The 22,135-nt window shown below is 37.5% G+C and overlaps 1 protein-coding gene across 1 annotated transcript in view; it reads right to left on the bottom strand.

The window, feature by feature from the left end:
* Positions 1 to 21,769, bottom strand: part of ANAPC10 (anaphase promoting complex subunit 10) — a 31,047-nt gene extending 9,278 nt beyond the window's left edge. Inside the window, exons 1-3 of the mRNA XM_009704760.1 lie at positions 21,655 to 21,769; positions 20,137 to 20,227; positions 19,235 to 19,355 (exon numbers count right to left, since the gene is read on the bottom strand). Of these exons, the coding sequence (XP_009703062.1) occupies positions 19,235 to 19,355; positions 20,137 to 20,227; positions 21,655 to 21,769 (327 nt within the window). The remainder of the gene's footprint in view (positions 1 to 19,234; positions 19,356 to 20,136; positions 20,228 to 21,654) is intronic.
* Positions 21,770 to 22,135: the final 366 nt, after the last annotated feature.

Genomic DNA, 22,135 nt, shown 5'->3' on the forward strand with positions numbered 1-22,135 from the left:
AAACCATCAGAAATTTGTCACAGTCTGTTTGCTAGGAAAGTCTCTCTGGAAAGAAAGGAACACATCACATTTGTTGTGCCATATACACTTTTTAAAAATATGTTCTGTGAGGAACAATGCATAGGCAGCTCAAAATTCATTACAAAAATATAAGTCTCAACACGTATATAATGTTTCAGAGGAGGCCAAAAATGTTAAATAAGCTTGGACAGTTTGCTCTCAAGTCCCACATCTTTAAAATCCTCTTTTTTTTATTGAATGAGGCCACTTGAACTTTTTACATAGAGTTTATGCTTGACGCATTCATGAACTAAATCTCATTAAAGGAGGACTGTCTGTCTGTGTACTTCTTAAGCGGCAGCCATCCTACCCACTGGAACTTAAGAAAAAAGACAAAAACCTTCTCCCTGTCCTTTTGGAAAGCAGAGTGATCAAATCAGCAAAATATAGAGTGACAATGCGGTCTAGCATGGAGCTCCACATGTGCACGTACAGAAATAAGGTGTAAAACTCCAAAACAAACCTTCAACCCACAGTAGGAAGTCATCTAAGTTTAGTTTGGTTTCAGCTAAAACAGATTCCATCTTAACAGGAACCTGTTGCTCCAGAAGAAATACTTTCTCCTAACAGCTGTGAAATTTTGGATCTCTGATTTAATGAAAAACGGTTTTCATAATTCATTGAAGGATCATTCAAAAGCAGAGGAAGGGAAGGCAAACATATCCTAAGCTCATTAGCATTCTCCTGCTGGGACCTACATCTCATTAACCAGCTGTCACAATAGAAAACCTTCGCAGGTGCACTGTTATTAAACTTTGAGAAGACTGGTATCAGTGGAAATCCTTCAGACCTACAGGGACTTGGCTCCAATGTGAATCTCAGTTACTTTCCTTGAGCTTGGCTGACAGTATGCTGAAGCTGAAAAAGCAACCAAAAAAAAATTCTTGAGCTTATGCTCTAGAGTGGTGGCCTGGCTGACAGTGTCAAAAATAGGTAATGCAGCCCAAAACAAACTTTCTGCTTCAGTTTGCCTACTTCTGGTACCTAAGTTGTTTAACGTCTAAGTTGCAGACATATTGGAACAGACTGATTCTGGACAGTCTGGTCCTAAAAATGAAAGGTAGAAAAGCTATGGTTTGCTGCAAGTCTTTAAACTTTCAAAAATTCCAGTATTCTGAGAGAAGGATGAGGGATTTTTTTTTTTTTAAAAAAAAAAACACAGTACTATCCAACTAAAATTATCAGTAGCTCAGAGTATTACGGATGCAGATGGGAGAAAGGAAACAGTACGTTTTAAAAAAATCACCACAAAAAATTACTAGAAAATATATAGCCAGCATTGCACATTTAGAAAGAAGTGCAAGACTCATTTAGCGAAATCAAACATTTTGTACCTTTTGGGAAGCACTTCAAATCATAAAAGCTTATCTCACTGCAATGTTTTTTCATTTTACGGACAAGTAACTAAGAAGGCCCCATATACAGAGGTAAGTATCCCACTAAGGAGTCTGGCAGATGACGACCAACTGACACAAGTCGTTTTTGGTATGCTGTATGATGATACAGAATAGAACCAGAAGATTCTCTAACAATTATGTTTAAACGATCAACTATTGTAAAAACGGAGGAAGAGATGGTATAAACATGGCAAACATGATTCATAGAACTGTTTCTTTGAAAACCCTTCTAGTGACTTTTACCTCATCAGAAAACAGGAAAAACAACAGTGAGACTGTTTCACAAAGTGTCAAACAACAAAACAAAAACCCTTACAATTTCCCAAGTTTATTCCAATAAATGGCACTATCTGCACTCAAGCTTTCTAGTCGCAGCACAAAACACAAAATAGTGACAGAACTATCAAAAAGCCATCAGGTTAAGTATGTGGACTAAGGTTTTCATAACAAAGAAAATAAGGCACAAAGTTCTTAAAAATTACTTAAGATGACACATTAGTAGCTAGTAGCTCTCTTATTTAAATTCTTATCTCAATTATGAATTTGAGTTCCTCCCCCCCCAAAAAAAAGGCACTGAAAAGCCCCAAGATTTTCCAACTCCTGTACTAAGATCTGAAAATCTCAGTCCCTCTTCAAAGCAGCATCCATCAAAAATAAGGACATCCTTCCTCTCCTACAATTTCCCGGTGAGTCAGGCTGCTCTCAGGGAAGATAGTAGCACTCCAATCATCTACCGAAGCGAAGTCAGAGAAACCAGAAAGCAGGATAGCAGAAAGTGAAAGAGCAGACAGCTATACAAAGAGAACAAAACCCAGATTGAACAAGAGTAGTAGAACATGCTACAGCAACTCAGTCTGAAAAATATATTAAAAAAATCTGAAGTTCAGGTGAATTTACATTACAAACGGGACTGCTGACCAACGAACAGGACAAGGTGTTAATATTGCCAGTTGCCTTTTAGGAAAGGTAACAGAACACCAGATTCCTACAAGGAGAGAATAAGCAGAAATTGCTGTAAGTAAAGAAACAAGTGCTTTAAAAGAAAATCCTACAATAGTTACTTGTTAAGCGATAGACTTATACAAGATGACCTTAAGGCTAATAGAATTAAGACATCAGAAACAAGGATACAGAAAGGCATAAAGTAAGAGGTCCTAGCAATTTTTCCAAACCAGAACTGCTGGGTACAAGCAGAAACAATATAAATGGACTCTAAGGATGCACTGCACAAATTTATTGCAAATGGAAGTTAAATGACTGAAAACAGTACTGGGAAATAACTAATCCTAAAGGCACAGAGGTTTGCAAGATGGATGAGAACTGTACTTCCTATGTCTGCAGATCCCATTTGTTACAACTTATATAATGGAATGATACTATGCTTGCGTGAAAGTGCAAAAAAAAAATCAGCTCATAATTTACCTTCAAAATTGTTTAGCCATATCCAGGAAATATGTCTAGACATACCTAGTTAAATTATACAAAGAAAGTATTTGAAAAAAATCAGATTATGCAATGAATAGTAAAGATTTAAGTTTCTGAAAACTAGTCACACTGAGTTAATCCTGTATCAAATAATCCTGACTAACTTAGTGGAGATAGCCTAGTGATTACACTTCATGCCTTGCACTTTGCATCCCAGAGAATGCTGGAATGCTTCAGGAAATTAATATGGGAAATTAACAAATAAGAAAATGGGAATATCACAAGATTTTAAAAAAAGTCAATAGTAGTAGCAGCAGACAGCTGCTAGCTCTCAAGCACCCTTTATAGGCGAGGAGAAGAAAGTACATTTAAAACCAAGGAAAAACATTCCCCTCACTGAAAAGGGCTCTTACTACACATTGAAGAGAACCAGATTTCTGATCTTCTACCAGAAGATGGGTCCACAAAACTGCACAGCTCTAACATTTCATCAGTTACACAACTGCAGCTCCTCAGTGACTCTAGCTATTAGAAAAAGACCACAATAAATTATACTTGAGTGCTATTAAATTTAAAAATCCTACTTACTCTTTACCAGCAAAAGGACAAGTTGTTTCGTAAGACACAAAAAACACTGGGGTTAAGTGAAAGCACTTCTCCTGGTTCCATAGGAATTACTTATTTCTGAGGAAGTAGAGAATAAAAAAAGAGTGTTGCCTCTCCTAAAAATCAAGGAATTTAAAGACCCTAAACCTGTGTTAGTAATTCTCAAATCCTGTAGAAGTACAGTATACAAACAAGTAAAACATTTTTGCATCTGGATAAGGACTCTGTGGATGCAGATACTCAGTAAAGACGAGTGGAGCAAAAACCTGATAAACTGTAACATTACTCAAGTTCATTATAGCATGCCAGATTTCAATAAGCAAATGCAGAGAAACATTTCACAGGATCCAGAGCAGATGTAATGCTCAACTCAAGGAATATTTACTCATTGGAAACAAATGCAAGAGACTGTTGTGAAACTATTTGTGTAAATTTAAAATGCAATGCAACGTCTCATCTGAGAAAGATCCCAAGTTCATAAACATGTCTCACTGGAGATATATTTCCGTACAAATGAACTTTAAAAGAGAAGAAATAGGAGTATATCTGTCAGAGGTTCGGCTGGGTAGTTTTATGAGCCAGAATACACTTCCATAAATTTGCAAAGCTGGAAACAGGACAGTTGCCCAATGGAAGCATTTAATTTTACATCTACACACAATTTCTTTTTCTTTAACGTACTGGAACAAATGCAGTAGTTTCTACCTTTTACTTGTGCTTTCTTACAAATCTGTACGCAAGCGCATGCAGAAAAATGCAAGGCTATGTTTCATTGTTTAATGTGGAGGTCAGACTCCAGACTCAGCTTCTCTCAATCTAGATGAATTCTATTTCTGGACTTCTTTCTAAAACTCAAAGATTCCTCAAGTCACCATTCACCCAAAGACTGTACAGTTCAAAAAGATATTCAGATGGAGCTATACAGTGTCGGGCTAATGACTACCTTACTATAAAGAACAGTCTGGAATAGTCTTAATGCTACATTCAACAGATGTTAAGAATATCAGCTCTTCAGCATGAACTGTATGAGAACTGAAAAATTACATCTTGTATGCTCCTGAAGAATGAGGGGGCACTGGAAAAAACACAGCACAAGAATGACATAATTGAAAACTTGCTTACCAATAGGTCTAAGTCCTAAATCTAAAGCTACTGTTGGATATCTTCTTACTGCTTACAGTAACAAGCTGACGGAATTGGATTACAAATGTATGTGACCTACTGTATATCTGAAAGTCTTGTGGGTAGACACACTCCTCTGCTTAATTTAATTCTGCTAAACAAGTAAATCTTTTATCTCTGCATGACACACAATATAAATAAAAAGAAGAAAGTCTAATAATTCCACAATAGACCGTACCCCAGCAATGCTGGATTTACCCAAAGCCAACTTATGAAAACCTCTCCCTTAAACATGGGGACCATCATAATCATGACAGAGACCTGTTCGAACAGAGGGAAGCCTACTTAAATTTTACTAAATCATTTCTCCTGATATGGAATTGCAACTCTTTTTGCAACAATGAAAAAAACCCAAAATATGATTTGATTTAACCTTACTAATTATCTTCAGTAACTTCATCTTGCTAAGAAGTAACAAATGAATCATAACAAAGAAATCAGGATTTTTCTGCATTTGCTAGTAGAAATTATCCAAAAAATCCTTCACACACACAGTTGAATTTGACCTCCAACAGATACATTGGGAGGGGGGCATTAAAAGGAGCATAAGAAGTATCAGGGGCTATACTCTCACAGTTCACTCAAAGACTGTGACTGAGAAAAGCGTTCATAAAAAGCCTCCATAAAAACTGTATTTGTTAACATTCCTTTAACATAAGACATAAAACACTCCAGAATTCATTCTGAAATAAAATAGGAGTATGAGATAAACCTAGTTTAGGAACTAGATGAAGAAGGTTAGAGAGCACAGGCCCTCAAGCCAGACACATATGCTACATCATTACTCTCATTCCACCCTCTTGTGTTTCCCTGCAGAAAAATGGGAAAATCCTGGGAAAGGTTTTTCTGGTTCAACCACATGATCTCGGCCATCTGATGACAGAATAGGACAGAGAACAGTGCTCAGAAAGAAATAAATTATACTTCATTCCCATGCACTACTTGAGATAAGGAACAGGATAAAGCCACATTCAATTTCCACCCCTGTCCCCCCAAGAAAATGTAGCAAAGAATGATGTAGACACTGCCTAGCAGTGTTCTCAAAGCTCCTAGCAGACATGTGATCCCTGACCAAAATAATATTTCAGCAATCAAGGGAGCAAGACCTAACTCTAAATAGGACTGTCACGCCAACAGCTCTGAACCAACTGAATCTCTTGCTCAAGAACTCTGTATTTGTTCTAGATATCTATTGCTTGCCAGGTAGCATTTTCTTCTGAACCTCAAGGATAGCTTTAACTTGTCATGTGAACAGCATTCCTTGCCATAACTACTTTCTTAATGACACTGTGCATAATCTGTTCTCTACTAAAGTGTTAAGCTTCAGGAATAAAAATGAAAAAAGGATGATGATCATCATAAACCCCTCTCATATCTACATGAAATACATTTGTTCATCTACTTTTACCCAAAGAAAAAGTCTGCCTTTTCATTTTTAGAGATACAGAGTAATACATCCTTACTACTGTTTATGCATGCTAACACTACTTGTGAATTTATGGAAATTTTTGGTGGTTTGTTTTGGTGCTGGCGTGACAGAGTATGGCACATTCAGTGCATTTTATGGATTTGTTTTGGTTTGTTTTTTTTTTAAATCTTACTTAGTAGCAGCACCTGATAACTTTGCCACAAGGCAATACCTACTATAAATAGTTAAAACTGATTGAATTTGTACTGATGCAAAGACACTTACAACATGGAAGCCACACCTAGGTCAGAAAATAATAACTGGTGGACCAATTGGCTCCCAATTTCCTCTACATTGGGGCCACTTCCTTCCCCAACTCCACTGCCAAACTGTTAAAAGAAGAGTGGTTAAGACAGTCACAGGATGTTCCCAGCTGCTGTTGCCTGCAAGTGGTTTAAGTGAAACACAAAATAAGGTGCAGTGTGCCAGGTGACCAGCACCAGTTGAGATGACAGCACAAGATCTTCTTAGGTATTCTAGAAAATTCCCATTCCTTTTATCTCTTTTCTTATGCTTAACCCAAATTAAGTGTCAACTGCTGGCTCTCCTCTTTGAAGGATTTTAATACTGTGTTAGTAGTAGCACCCAGAGGGATCAGAAACAGTCTTTGATTTGACCTTTCTGCACCTATTTAGCACTTCTCACTGTTTGAAATTATCTAGCACTCCCTCTAAGGATTACTTTCCACAGTTAAGTCTGTGAAGGTAAATCAAAGCTGATTATTTATAATTCACTGACTTTATCCTCCCAAACCTGATCCATACTTTGTGGAAAAAAATAGCTCAAATGCCACTGCAAGATATTTCCAACTCGCTAGCAACCTCTCTAGAAAGAAAAGCAGGAGTGAGTGAGCAGTGTCTTACTACCGTCTTTGACACAAAAGAATTCTGTTTTAAACCCTTCTAAGAAGATGCTGGCGTTCAGTATTGGACTCCCACGATGTTCTTTTACATATGGGATCCAAAACCAGAGCAGATAACTTTGGATTTCTCAGGTCTGGGGAACCTCAAGGATGGGAAAAAGCATGGCTGCAGAATGCGGGGGGAGGAGATAGGTAAACAGCCCTCTAACAATTCCCATGCAGTATGCAGGGCCCTTTACTACAGGAAAAAAAAAAATCATTTCCCTTTCAAATACAAGTCTGCTGATATCAGAAAGGGCTTCTCCAAAACCTCCTCCCTAGCATGCTGCTCTCTAGAGATTAAATGAGTTCCTTGTTCCAGACAGTTTCTTCAATGGTACCCACCTTCTTGCTCTGCTAAATAACTGGTAAAGTCAGGTGTCTGGATTCCTCCCGGACTACTCATCATTTCCACACCTCCCTCCTCCCCCCCACCCCTTCCCCAAAAAGCCAACAAATGATACAGCAGGCAAACGAAGAAAGCAAAGATTTCCACTTTTCCTTAGTTTAATCCTTGAAGCCTTACGTGACCAGAAGCCTCTTTAAACACCCAAGAGAAAAAAAAAAAAAATGACAATCCACACAGCAATTTCTCCTTGGGGACATACACAAAATTGTTAACAGAAGCTTCCCTTCAAGTCTTTACCAGCGAGGAAAACTAAGAGAGATGCATGATGTTGTTACAGCAATTAACACTGTATGGAAATTCAGAGTGCAGGCATTCCCCTTGTCAATGATTTAAAAAAAACTAATTCTGTGCCCAAACAACCCACTGACCTAATTTCTGCAATGGATTGCAGCACATTTGTTCACAAGAAGTTATAAAAACAGTGATATAAACTCATACGCAATTTGCAGTTTTAACACAGAAAACCACACCTGAGTGGAAAAGTATTAGGCTTTAATCTGAAAAAGAAATTAAGATAATGTATATCTAAGAACTAGCCTATTACCATACTGATAACAGTAAAAAGGAAAGATACACTTTTGTAATTACTTCACTGAAGGAAAACGACACACATGTATACAGTTCTGTGGTTGTATGACATGAGCTTAACCACAGTTGAGCGGGCCCAAACAAAAAACAAACCCGTAAGTGAAGTCAGTCTGTAACATTTTTTAGACAGATAACCAAAAGCATAATTTCTATACTGGCAAGCATATGCTGACATCATTTGCCAGTGGCAATTATACTAGTAAAAGGACTTTAGCAGTGTTTATTCATTCAGATAAATAGATAATTATCTTGAGTATCAAGGTAAACTATTACACTTTACCTAGCTTGAACCTTATAATCTCGTTTAGAATCATTTCCTTTTCTCTTAACTTTTATGAATCTAGCAAAAGACTAGAAACTGTCCCTGCATTAAACAGTTTGCCTACCAGGGTCTCCAACGATATGCCCAAGTGCAGAGAGATTAAAAACAAATGAGAAAACAGATGTTGCTACATGCTACAGTTTGCAAGTGGATAGTATTACACATGTTTTGTAAACTACAATTAAAATGAACTCTCATCAACTGAGGGGGTGATCTGATGGAGCATCATGAAGACATTCTAGATGAGCCTGCACACTGAAACCCAGTATAAACTGTAACACTGGATGCACTTGTACTGTTTTAAAATGTCAACTAGACAACATGTTTGCATTAAAAAGGGAGGGGGGTGGGGGGAAGGAAGGGAAGGGGTTACAATATTGAAGTAGGGAAACAGTATCTGAGTCCCTTCTGTCATGCTATCATCTCCCCCTCCACCCACCCACCCTATTCCTCACTCCCATGTTCAGTCTTCAAGCAGAATGGTTAAAGACAGGGAAGAGCACCGAGTTCTTTTTGATATGGTTTTCATGTTGCCAAAACCAAATTTCTGCTTGCTTCTTTTACTTCTGAAGCATTAATGATTATCTGCAAGAAGTATCTAGTGAGCCCACATTGGTAAACTGTAATTAGAAATCCCTACAAACTTTGAAAAGCCATTGACCAACAAATATCCCAATGCACTCTCCAAACACAGAACCTTTATTCCAACAGGAACTTTCAGTAAAAAATGATGTGTGAACAGCAGACACTGATGTTCACACAAGCATACTGCATACAACCCAGCAGGCGATTTTTCTGTTTTTTTTGGATTATGCCCTGGAGGTGCTGGCACAATGGAATTTCAATACCATAATTGCTTATTTCTGTGTGCCAGCCTCTGAAATAACAGGTAAAAAGAAAAAACCAACATACAAAACAAACATTCTCTTTTTTAAATTACAGGAATCACAAAATAAAATGTTTTTAATTCTCTAGTTCAAACGATGTAATTTATAACCATGACACAAACAGAGAAGAAGCACAAAAGAAGGGAAAATACAGAAATAACATAACGTTCCCAAGGTTCAGTTTACAAGGACCTCACACAAAGTTTTTTTTTTTTGCAACTCTTACTAGAAACAGTATTATTTGCTAAAAATGCAGTAGCTGCCAAAAGCTATGATCCATCTAAAGCAAACACGTTTAAGATGGAAATAGAGTGTTAATGCTGAAGAAAGACAGAATTGAGTATACAAGTTTTCTCTTAAAAGAAGTGTTGAAGCAACTGCAGTACAGTGTTAAGTTTGTTTTTCATCTTTCTGAGCAAAAACTGATTGCATTTGCAGATAAGCACCTAATTAGGGAGAAGTACATTAAGACAATAACAGAAGTAATCAAATTTCAAACTTTCTAATTAAACCTCTTTTTCCTGCAGAAGGTTATTGGGAATTCAACACTAGCCTTGGTTCACATGATAGAACAATGGGAAAATTTTCCGAATGGTTGAACGCTAACCCTGACAAGTGTGGAGAGCCAACTACAATACATTATATGGTAGCATAACCTGCCACCCACGTTGCTGAGAGAACAGCTTTCAAACACATGCACCGAGCTGTAAAACCACAAAATCCCTTATTACACATTGTCCCTTACTTAAGGTGAAATACACTATCCCCCCCCCAGCCCGCTTCCACAAATCTTGGTGCTTTTTTTAAACCTTCATCTCTGAAGTTTATTTAGCAGCTAACTAGACTGTTTTTCAGACTTTTTCGTCCAAATGCCATTTTTCCTGTTTTGTTTTCTAACCAAAATAAAATCATGTTTTTATAGTACACAGCAAAGCCTGTTATGTCTTTCACTCTTGCTTTTTTTTTTAACAGTACTTCCACCTGTGTGACATTATCCAACTTTTTAAAAGGAAATGTCTGATATATGACTAATTCATTTGTGAAGGCTTATTTCTGGAGTGAAATATTTTCCTTTTTTTAATAAGAAGATACATGACTCATCATTGGTAAAGTAAAAAATAGTTCCATCCTGCTTTTGATTGGAATATTAGATATTCTGTTATTTACTGTGATTCTTTTCCATTGTTATGCAGATCGAATATATCCAAAAAGATAAACTGCCACAGTATGTGTGGTTATAGACACTGGCATTCATGTAAGTCAAGTATTGCTGTAGAACGCCAAACATACTCCACCCTCATTACAACATGCTGTGGTTACTAGCCAAACATCTTTGCCTTTTCTGAAAAGGGTACATAAAAAAGCAGACCAGCAAAACAAATAATACAAGGCGATCTGAGATACGGTAAAAGTAGTAACAATTGTTAGAAAACATAACGCTGAATATGGAAAGTGAACTACTTAATGATTTTAGGAACACATATAACCTCATACTACAAAAAAGACCACTGAAAAACGCTGGTATATAAAACTTTCTTAGTTAATGACTCCCCCCTCCTACCCCCCCACCACACATGTCTGCTGCTTGAATCATTGCATTCCAAGATAGTTAGAGGATACACACGGTTTCTTCAGGGGTTTTCAGTTGCAACTTTGCTGGCAATGGGAATTTTATTTGCAAGTGTTTCTATTCTACTGACAAGGTCAATTAGTCCAACGAACTATTGGTTGTTCTGTCTGATAGCTCTGTGTATTTATTCAAGCAAGCACTTTTATAACCCACAATTGAATGCAGACAGTTACCCTTGTAAACACGACTGTCCACAGGGATTTCCACTACATTTTGGGCATGTAAAAGAAAAACATGCTTTTCTTCCCTCAGCCTGATAGCACATAAGTTTGATTACAACTCAAATTTCAGGGAACGAAGGGCAAGGGGGGGCTACTGTTTTAAATATCTATGGTCTCTTGTACCTAAATATACGTATTTGGACCAATTTGTAGGAGCTAAAGAATACAGACATTTGATTGATCTCTCTAGGAGCTCCAAAAATTTGGTCATGCTATCAAAGAGAGACAGATCAGCATCTCTGCTCCATCCCGACATTAAAAAGAAAAAAGCCATGGTTTAAAAGAAACAAAGAGATACTATATGTAGCACTGAGGGTTAAAGGCTACATAAAAATGCTTCCACAAAAGCCAGAAGCAAGGGGTGGGGGTAGGGTAGGGAGTGGAAATCAGCTGCAGAAGTTGGTAGAGTTTGGGGAAAAAAAAAAAAGGAGTATTCCACAGCTCTAGCTAGAATTTTGGTAGGTCAGCAGCATGGCCATGGTGCTGACAAAACGTGCGAAGAAAAACGAGAGACCCTAGTCTCACAGAAATTTTATTAGCGCATACATGAACCCTCTTTGCCTTTCATACAAAAATCTTGAAAAGAAAAGATTCTTCGATTTTTACTAATTAGGAATGGTAAAGGGGCTGGTCTAATACTGCACTGCTTTCCACTACTCAAGTCTTCCCTGACAAAGAAATCCTTCAGGGTTATAAAGAAAGTAAGAAACTATCATGGAAACCGACAGTCTTTCATGGCTGTGTTATACCACTTTGGATATTATATAGATACTACAAAAATTGCAAAGCCTATTGAAACCATCTGGGAAGTCTGTACTACAGGACACAATCACAGAGATAATCAACAAGGAAATATGGATTCCTTAAAGCAATAAACTTGGTGAACACCACACAAGTACACACAGTATACTAAATCTCTAATAGCTATTTAATCAATATTAACATACCACTGAAAACAAATAGCTTTTCTGAAAAATGTTACCAAGAAAATTTGAGGCAGTATAACAAATAGGTGAAGAAAAAGGAACAACAAGTTTTAAGAACTGGAAGGGGGAATGCCTTATTTTGGTTTAACTGAAGAACTTTATACCTAAGTGTGTATGGTGCTTTACCTTGGTTTTGTGGTTGTTTTTTTTTTTTAGGTAGATGTAAATTATACCAGCACAAGCCAGGCAATTCTAGACAGAACTAATTTGAACAAAAATTTCAAGCATTCGCAATCTGGTACCAAAGAACATCACAATCACAAGTTTCAATTGGTCAGGTATAAACTGGACAGAACCTGATGTGGAGATTGACTTGGGATACTGATTCAATAGCATAGATAATCTGCATAGACTACAAACAAATTAGTTCACCTTTCTACAAGAAGACTAATACTATTACCGTTACTACAACAGTATTATTATCCTACATACTTCAAAAGAAAGTGTTGGAGAATATGCTCATCTAAGTTTATAGTTGGTTTCCCATACTATTCTATACATGCTATAAGGCCACAATTCTATCCCTACCTTTTAAAAAAATACTAATATAAAAAGTTCAAGTACTTTGCACTCTCCCTTTCACACACAGGGCACTATCTGTAACCTGCTCCCGTCCACCAGAGAAAGGACTGGAATTTCTTTATAGTATTGTAATTACAATGCACTAAGGGAGGCTTGCATTAAAGCCTACAAAAAATTCCCCATCATATTGGAGGACAGTTTCCCTGCATTGATAATATACTCTTATCTGAAGTTTTAAGCCATCCATACCAGAAAGATTTTTATGGAAGTAAAATATCTAACAAGCTTTCTAAGAAATCTCTTCAAACCCTTCTACTAGAACTTCAAGCACAGAAAAGAGATGAAACCATGTAACCAAACACTAGCTACAACACAGGTATTACACAGCATAACACAAATTATTAGTGTTAAATTGATTAGTAAGTTCTCGCTCTTTCTCGTTGGTAGTGGAGAGAGCAACTCTTTCACTTTTACATGAAAAAAAAAATACATATTTTCTTATTCCTTTTCCATAGGGGAACTTAGATCGAATAACCATGAAAAAGGTTACCATTCCAGGCAAGGCTTTCACATATATGTAAAATTTTGTGCTTCGATCAGTTCCTAGCCTCTATATACTGGAGTTCCCTCGAGGGAAGCTCTGTATTTCATCAAGTTCCTGCCTTCCATAGAGCTGTTGCCACTTTCTTTCACGTGGCTTTTCCTCTGCTTCAGAAGGTAAAGTCAGACTGACAGTATTAAAAATACAGGGCCTCTTTAACATACCCTTGCCTAATTGAGTCCCTCTGCGGCAAGAAAAGGTCCCTTCACAGATTTGGTCTTGAATGTTGGGATATAAAACAAGAAAAAAGTATCTTTCCACATGCAACACAGGTCACACCATAAAAACAACGTTTTCCTTTTTTTCTCTCTTAAGATCCAACAGAAGAGATGTTTATTTCTCTTAAGATACCATTTCAGAGCAAGGTAAGACAAAAATACTTAACAATTTTACGATGCGTGGACCAAAATAATCTTCCATTCTTCAGAATTCTTCTAGATCTAATGTGGATGTCACTGTTTGTACACACCTATCTCATATGCACAAAAGGCTATTTCAATAACTGCCCTTCTCGTGATTGCATAGTAAGCTCTGTTCCAATGTATTACCATTCCCATGTACAATAAGCAGGAGAACTGCAATCCTGTTCATAATTTCCACAGCTTGACACACATATTAGTTGATTCCCATAAGCATAGGAATGATGAGCATGTCGACAGTGATGGCGACATTGACAGGAAATAGTACTGTTATGCCATTAAATTAGCCTTTCTTTTGTAAAGACAGGTTCATGTGAAAATGACAGCTGGTGACACCAAATATCCTCTGCTGAAGGTAGAAATATGAAGTACCAACTGCATCAAATGGAAACAACTCTGTTTCCTAAACTTGACTCCTACCTTCGACATCAATCACAAAGCCTAATAACTAGTCAATACCAGTGGATCATTCTACTCCCCTGCTTTGCAGATTTCCAGTACTGGTAAATTTTAGATTTAAGAAACAGGTACTGTCTGCATCCTAATGAACTGAATCTGTACCCAGCCAGCATAACAGCAAGAGAACAATCAAAACGAACAAGCTCATTTGCAGAGCATCCTAAAGACAGACAAGAAAGGCTACAGTTTGAAATTCTATGAAACTAAAGTTTACTAGGTCTTTTCTTAGCATCAGGTGTAGTTTGCAGAAAGCAGGCTGAGTATTTTTAATTGACATTCTGAACTCAAGGAATAATCAAGGTCAGAAATGCATCTTTCCTCATGTGGAAGAAAGAATACAGAGGAATGGTTTCTAATCAAAGTACTTGAAGCCTAGTCAGGAATCTAAATACAACCGTAACAACTCAGTACTCCATCTTCAGAGGAAAGTAGCATAAAACAGGCTTTAGAGATGTTTGATCAGAGACTCAGAAGCAGTACATTTTCTTGCTTCATTAGCTTGCAACAGTCCTACGACAAGTTCGCATGTCCTCATTCCTCAGTATCTAAGTTTATTCCACATACAGAAAACAGGTTGAGATTGCTAGATGCCGAATTTCAGAAAAATGTCTAGAGAAGTCCAGCCTCTTCACTACAATCACCGGACACTGTAGGAGTAAAGAGATTACAACAGGGTCAGACTTCCTTAACTACCTCTGGGAAAAAGCTCCCCAGCTCGGGCATTGCTCTGGTTGGTAATTCCCTGCTCTAGTGCAGAATCTCTCCAAGCAGCGAAGAAGCGGCCCTGTCCGTGGTGCTTGGTCACAATACCACACCACCAGGGAGACTCCTCTGCTTCCCACAGCTCTGGAGCACCTGGGTACAAAACACCAAGCAAGACCAAAAGGGCTAGAAACCAACTGAAAACAAAATAGACAGCAATTCAATGAAAGACAACAAAAAGCTGAAACAAAGGACTCGCAGTGTTGGCAGCAAAGACATTAAGATAGCAGGGCTTTCACCTGAGTCTTCAAAGTTATCTTTAGAACTGAGTCTTGCTAAAAAAGTCAAGTAGGCTTTTGTTCCAGCAGGAAAGCAGGCTTCTTCCAAAGCAATGTTTAATACTTAGTATCATTCTTTGATGGAAAGTCTGCTACACAGGACCTCCAGTGACAAAGTGTCTTTTACGCCTCGGGATAGAGCATTACATACCTATAATGGCTGTTAACCCGGGGAGTTACCCTGTTCCAGCAGCATTGCTTCAGATTGAATGGCTTCCAAAAGAAGCAAAGAGCAAACACTTTGCTTACCTAGGTTACACAAAGCCACGATGCTATCTGTTTGCAGGTTTGCCTTACAGCATAGAGAGCACACTCACAGCCAGAGGCTTCCTGTCCCCCCCTTCACTGAGGTATTTCTGATCATTCCCTTTTAGACCTGAACACTAATGCACCTCATCTGCCATGTGGATTATTACTACCCTTAAGCAATTTGAAAAGCAAAGTACACATAGCAATGCAATGCACTAACAATGGTTTGGTCCTGTCACAAAGCTTACTGGTTTCTCTGAACTACACAAACCAAATGAAAAAAAATGCCCTACTCCAAACCAAAGGTCATGGGAAAGTCCAAAAAGCATGCTGGAAGTGGAATAAGAAGGAAGTGATACCTGTCTAGTTGCATTTTACATAGTTACAGCCAAGACATGTATGCCACATTCTGTTGTTGAGTCCTCTACAGGGCACAGTAGAATAGAAGACTTTGCCTCTTTCAGGAAGGATTCTGCCTCTTAAAGCAACTTTAATTTTGGGATTAAACACCAGTGGTTTCTCAGATGTGAACTAGTCCAAGAAGTGAGTAACTATTTTCAGAAAGCCTGACCCACACCTTCCCAGTGTCTTCTATATCCAAAGATGTAGAACTGGCTAATACAAGAGCTTACAGGTGTCTTGCTTTGCTGTGTAAAGTCCCTACATTATAGGCTGACAGCAGAAGCCATTGAAACTACCAGGTGAATAAAACCTGAAATCCTACCTGCACTTAGTGTCACAACACTTAAATCTTTTTATGGCAAGATGAACTGCTGATGACCTAAATGTCTTGGAGAGGTATAAAAGCAACAAGCAGGTGAGCATTATTTGAAGAGACCAGAGATCTCCTGCAGCCAAGATTTCACTCACATCATTTGCGGTGGGTTGTTTTCATATCATGAAAAAGGATAATAACTTAAATCACATACTGAAGAGTCTGGATGCTATTCCAAAAATAACTCTAGCCTATCTTGTCCATCCAGACTGTTTGCACCATTATGTGGGAGAAGTCTGAGACTGGAAATAAGACAGTATTTGCTCTCTAAGCTTGACGGCCGTGATAAAAAGGCACTTAAGTCAGAGGAGAAGGCTCACTGCATACATCTTAACTGTAGTTCCTGCAGCTGAGCAATGGAACAATACTGCCAGATTACGATGGCTGTTCTCACCCACAGGATGGGGTACAAATGACTTGTTTCTCAGAGGAGAAAAAACCAAAAAGTTTTATTCAGAAAATAATTTCATCTTAGGTTCCAAAAAGGACATGCCTACATACTAGACCACAATCTAAAGCTGATCTTATATTAGTGGTAAAACCTAGCCTAACAGCACATTGCATTGTTTTGAAAGTTAGACCAATAGGAAGAAAACACATGGAGGCATCATAGGACTTTCATTAGACACTATGAGCTGGGCAAGCATCCATGGAAAAATATAAAATGATTTAGCTGGATTTTCCACCCAGTTAATCAGTCCTGAAGCCAATGGAATCATCGTATAATTAAGCAGATTTCTCTAAAGAGCTCATAACAGTTCACATTGCTATGTGTCAGAGAAGCTGGAGAAAAGAAAAGTTTTCAGGACTGAACAAAAATTTAAGAAACACGTTCTGAGAATCAAGCAGTTTAGGAAATACAAAAATTGAAAGCAATATTTAACATTACAGTGGCAACAAAGTCACTAGTATTTTACAGCAGCAAAGTATTGTAGCTCATTAGCAAGCATCTTGATAATTTCATCTCAGTTTTGAAGTAAAAAAAGCATATGAGCATGTGGCATGCATAAAAGTTACTGCTCTCATGCAACATATTACAGTCATATTAATATAAGAGACTAGTAACTTGTTTCATTCAGAAATGCCTTTAACTAAATACATTATGTATAGAATCCTGTGTTTAGGAGGAAAAAGCTAAAGAAATATTGCCTGAGAAACTGCAAAAGACTGATATGTTTCTTATACATTTTACTGTTTCTACAGCTCTCTAATAACACATATACCCTCAAAAGCGGACGTTTGCCACCGTAGAAGAAACCGAAGTTACTGCAGCTATAGGTATAACGCTGTACTAAGCCTGATTAGCAAAGGGTAATCACTTCGCTACGGAGGAGCAGGCGGCGAGCCCCAAACCCAAGCGATCATTCAGGACAACAGTGACACCTAGCGGGCACTCGCAAAAGGACCCGCAGCCGAAGACGGGGGAAGATCCCGCTGCCTCTCACTGCTGCACGGCGCGCAACTCCCTAATCGCTACGATGCCATTAGGGAGCTTAAAAGGCTGAATTTGCAGCTGATGAAAGTTAAAGTAATGTGATGGTTCATTTCTTTCAAAAGAATACTTAACTAAAAAGAGTCAAGGCCTTTCCATTTAAGATTTAAGAGTATAAGTCAAAACTTGAGAACATCACAAACCATTGAAAGGATATAGATAGATACATAGCACCAACATAAGAGGCATACATGTTTACTACACTTGCTATTCCAAACGCATCTACAACCTCCTATTTATAAGCTGCTCTTGTTTGGAGTTCAAACACTGAACAATAAAGCGAAAACAATAAAAATCCCCAAAGTAAAAATTCACTATTTAGCACCTCCCTTCTCTCACCATTCTGATCCTTCTGTTACTGTAATACCCGCCACAAGGGAGGTGAGTTAAACCTTCCCAATACATCAGCCAGGAGCTGCTGAGCTCCAGAGAAGAGGAATACTAAACATGAGGTTACAGTACCATGAGGCTACTGTAACTCAAAATTAGCAAAGATACCGGCTTTTGATTATCCTGATTAGTTTACAAGGCCGACTCCTACAAAGACCATGGATTATTTTAATTCCGCTTTTACTATTTACCAAAAGGGCACCAAAACGAAGTAGTTGAAGCAACTCAAATCTGACCACAGTTGTTCCAAAGAAACTTTTTCTGGTTAGAAGTATCACCATGAAAAAATACTGCTTTTGACTATTTCACTACATCTCGGTGACTATCAAGTATAAAAATAGCATTGCAAAAGATTGGAAAGGTATACTCAAAAATAAAAATCATTTATGAACACATCTGATTGTAGTTTACATTAGACTTCCAATCTAAATTGTACTGCTTTGTATACGATTTTGGAAAAGTCAGTGTTGCAATTCTGCTAGCTCTCACCATCAGCAGTGGCTAGAATCAGCTCTTAGCAAATACATAACAGATTCTCACTTATATGAAGATGCTCTAACCAGTAGAATACAAAGAAACCTTCACATAACTGATGATCAGGTCTTGTGTGCCAATTTCTTTTTGCCAGGGTCTCAAAGTGAGCTTTAAATCAGATGCTACTAGTTGATATGAGTACATGCAGCCTCCCAAAAATGAAATCCAGACTCCAAAGATACTTAAGCACCACACACAGCTGTAATTAAAATCTGTAGTTTTAAATTCTGATTCCTAGTGAGACAATAGCTGAGCAACCCATTCATGAAAACTTGAATTCATGCCTTATTTTAAGTCTAAAAATGCAAGTATTGAAAAGCTAAGTCTCCCTTCTGATGTATCCGCAAACCCTACGCACTGCATATTTTAAGCGAGATCAAAGTTTAACCAATTCTAAATAGCCCTGTTCTAGAAAAAAAACCACTCTTTACCCCATTACAGGATCTATACATCAAGTCTGTTATAACCATGTTGGTAATGAAGCCTGCTAAAAACCAAACTAGTCTAGTAAATTTACAAGATAAAAACTAAAAGCAAGCATCAAAATCAACCCAGCCATTTTCCCTCTCCAAGCACAATGCCATATTTTACCTCCAAAAACAATTTTACTACATCAGATGTCCTAATGAAAGAAGACTATTTTAAGACAAAGCAAAGCATCATTGACCTACCCGGATTTCCTGGAGATTATGAAAATTATTTCCTACTCTGATGGAGATTTTGCTCGGAGTATAACTTTCATCAGATTTGTAGTCTGCATAAATACACAATGTCTTCACTGTTGTTTTTCTTCTGCAAGAAGCAACAAAAGCTATGTAAGCATCATAAAGAAAAATATTCAGGATGAGTTTGTTGCTAGTTTGTAGTAACTAAAGATTTAAATGTTCTTAAACTTAATACAAGTGTCTCTACTGATTATAAGAACCCCACTGTTACAGCAACTAGGTGTTTTTCCACATTAAGTTATACACACAGAGCTGATTTTCACAGTTCTCCTTCGTCTGCCTTCAGTAGTGTCAGCATATGAAGAAATACAACAAAAAGCCAGGACATCAAATGAGCACTTGTATGTGATGAAGCATATGCTTAGCTTATCAAATATGGGCTCTACTACTATGCCAAAGAGCTCTCCTGAAAGCAAATAAAAAAAGGTGACAAACTTCTAACCTCATTTTAAGACTTCTGTTAAAGAAAAAGGACCAAAAGCATCCTACACACTTTCTCAAACAATCAGTTGTTAAGTCACACAAGACTACTTTAAAAACAGTCATCTACCCCTCAAATTACATTCAAAGACAGAAAGTCAGGACAAAAGTGTCACCTTAGCTAGGTAAATGTGAAACTGATACAAATGACATACTATTAAACATTCCTTTCTGTTGCTTATTTAGGCATTTAGTAACCATAGCATTTATAAAAAAGAAATGTTCAAATGTTATCTAACTGGCTCCTTACAAGTTGGGTAACAGGATTAACCCAGGAGTCCGTGCACTTCCAAAACTCCTATCTTGATCAACAGTAAACAACAAAGTTACACAAAACACCCTAACCTATACAGAGTAATTTTTAATACCTAAATTGGATGTTCACCAAATGAGGCTGTGATCCATCTGACTGCCAGTAAGTTTCTAGATTATCATCTCGTAACTGATCCACTCCAAATCCTAAGAAAAAGAAAATGTGATAGTCTTGAATATCCCATTTCCCTGATGCAGCCGTCACAGACATAACTTTTCTTCAGCTGTTACAAACTAAAGTACGCATCCTAAGTTATAACATATAAGTAAATATTTCTAGATATCCAAGTTGTGCCTATGCTTTTGTGATACAAAACTGAAACAGGGGAATCTGTCAATCAAAGCTCAGTACTTGAGTGTCTTTACATTCTTATCTCCTATAGAAGTCTGTGGGGTTTGAGACCATTCAACACGTTCTGGAATTTCAAATGTTTAAGTAGTAATTCATACTAATTGCAAGAACAATACTTAATGGTTAGCCTTTTCCACCTATTCCATAATCTAAACGCTGAACTAAAGGAAAATCATTAGCAGAGATCATTCATTTATTATAAAATTTTAGCCAAATATAACATTTGCTTTTCAAGTAGTCTCCTGAAATATTTTCCCTTCTTCAACTTAGTAGCTAGAACAAGCAATAGCTGCCAGAAACAGTATTCCTGAAAGTTAATGCTGTCACATTTAAAGAAACAACTCCAAATCTGTATTCTTCCATTCCCTCATTATCTGTCCTTTTACTAATCACATCCTTTTACTGATTGCCCACACTAGCTGCAGTTTTAATTCAGTAGTTGAAGTTTAACGTGCAATAAAAAATTACCTTCACTCTGTTTGAAGCGACTAAACCGTATGATATTTTTCTCCAAGTAAGATACCAGGATATCAGATCAAAGACTTTCAGCCTGAGCACAACATTGTGATGTAAAGGGATCATTGGCTGTAGGTTGCAGCAAGATACCAGACCAATTCCCAACAGATATTTCTGAAGTAGCAACTCAACCATCTCAAATTAAAAGAATATAGATTCTCAGATATTTTGAGCAGGTATAAGCTATCATTCACTGCGCCTCAGGATCATTTATGACAGTGTCACTTCACTTGTAGGATTTTAGGGAGCTACACTGTAATGGTCGAGTCCACATAAAGTTTGGACAGAACAGTTAGGTTGCCCAGCTGCAGTTTTTCTAAGTTAAAAATCAAAGATACCCAGGCAAAATGGCAAAGCATAGAAACAACTACACAGTGCTGGGCGTGTTTCTGCTCACACGGTTTAGTTTGTTCACTGTGCAAGTAAAAAAAAACCAATTTCATATAAAAATTGGTAAAAGATCTGTTTTGTTAATATGAGATATTTCCTCATTGTAGTATTTCCAATATAGTTATAACTTTCATATTGCCTCACATATAGACTATGCCAACATTATTTGTAGTGGCTACCTATACAGCTTACACTACAGCAGTTTTACTGCTATACTCCGTATGTATGCAAGTCTTCTCGTCAAAACAGAAAACACTATATATTCTAAGAAGAAAAGTGTACATTCAGCTTTTTACGTCATTTGTCATGACTTTACCTGGCTTACAGGATGAAAGAGACCAAACTGCTTGTGAGCCTATTTCTCTAACAGTACCAGTCCTCTCTAACTGCTTTGGATCAGCACCAGGTGGTGTCTTGTTTGGGGTAGTCATTTCTAGCAAAAGAAAACAAGTGAGTTAGTTGATACATTTTTAGCTTCATGGGAAAATTAAAGGGTTGTGTTTCTTCATATAGACTCTTTAATTCTTTGGCCTCAGACATATAATAGCCTACAGAATGTGTGGTTTACACATATACATACATGTACACCTTGTTGCATGTCTTATATACAATAAAATAATAAAGTAAAAAATATTTAAATAAGACATTCCACATATGTATCAGTTTTGTGTCTTTAAAAATTCAATACACACTTGGAACATTCATGACATGTTTTACTGGTATCATTCTAATTCACACATGCCGAGCTAGTCAGGGCTTCAGGATTTGGTTTTCTGTGGTCTTGTTCATTTCTAAGA

This window comes from Cariama cristata, unplaced genomic scaffold (assembly GCF_000690535.1).
Source record: "Cariama cristata isolate BGI_N322 unplaced genomic scaffold, ASM69053v1 scaffold7007, whole genome shotgun sequence".
Taxonomy (NCBI): Eukaryota; Metazoa; Chordata; class Aves; order Cariamiformes; family Cariamidae; genus Cariama; species Cariama cristata.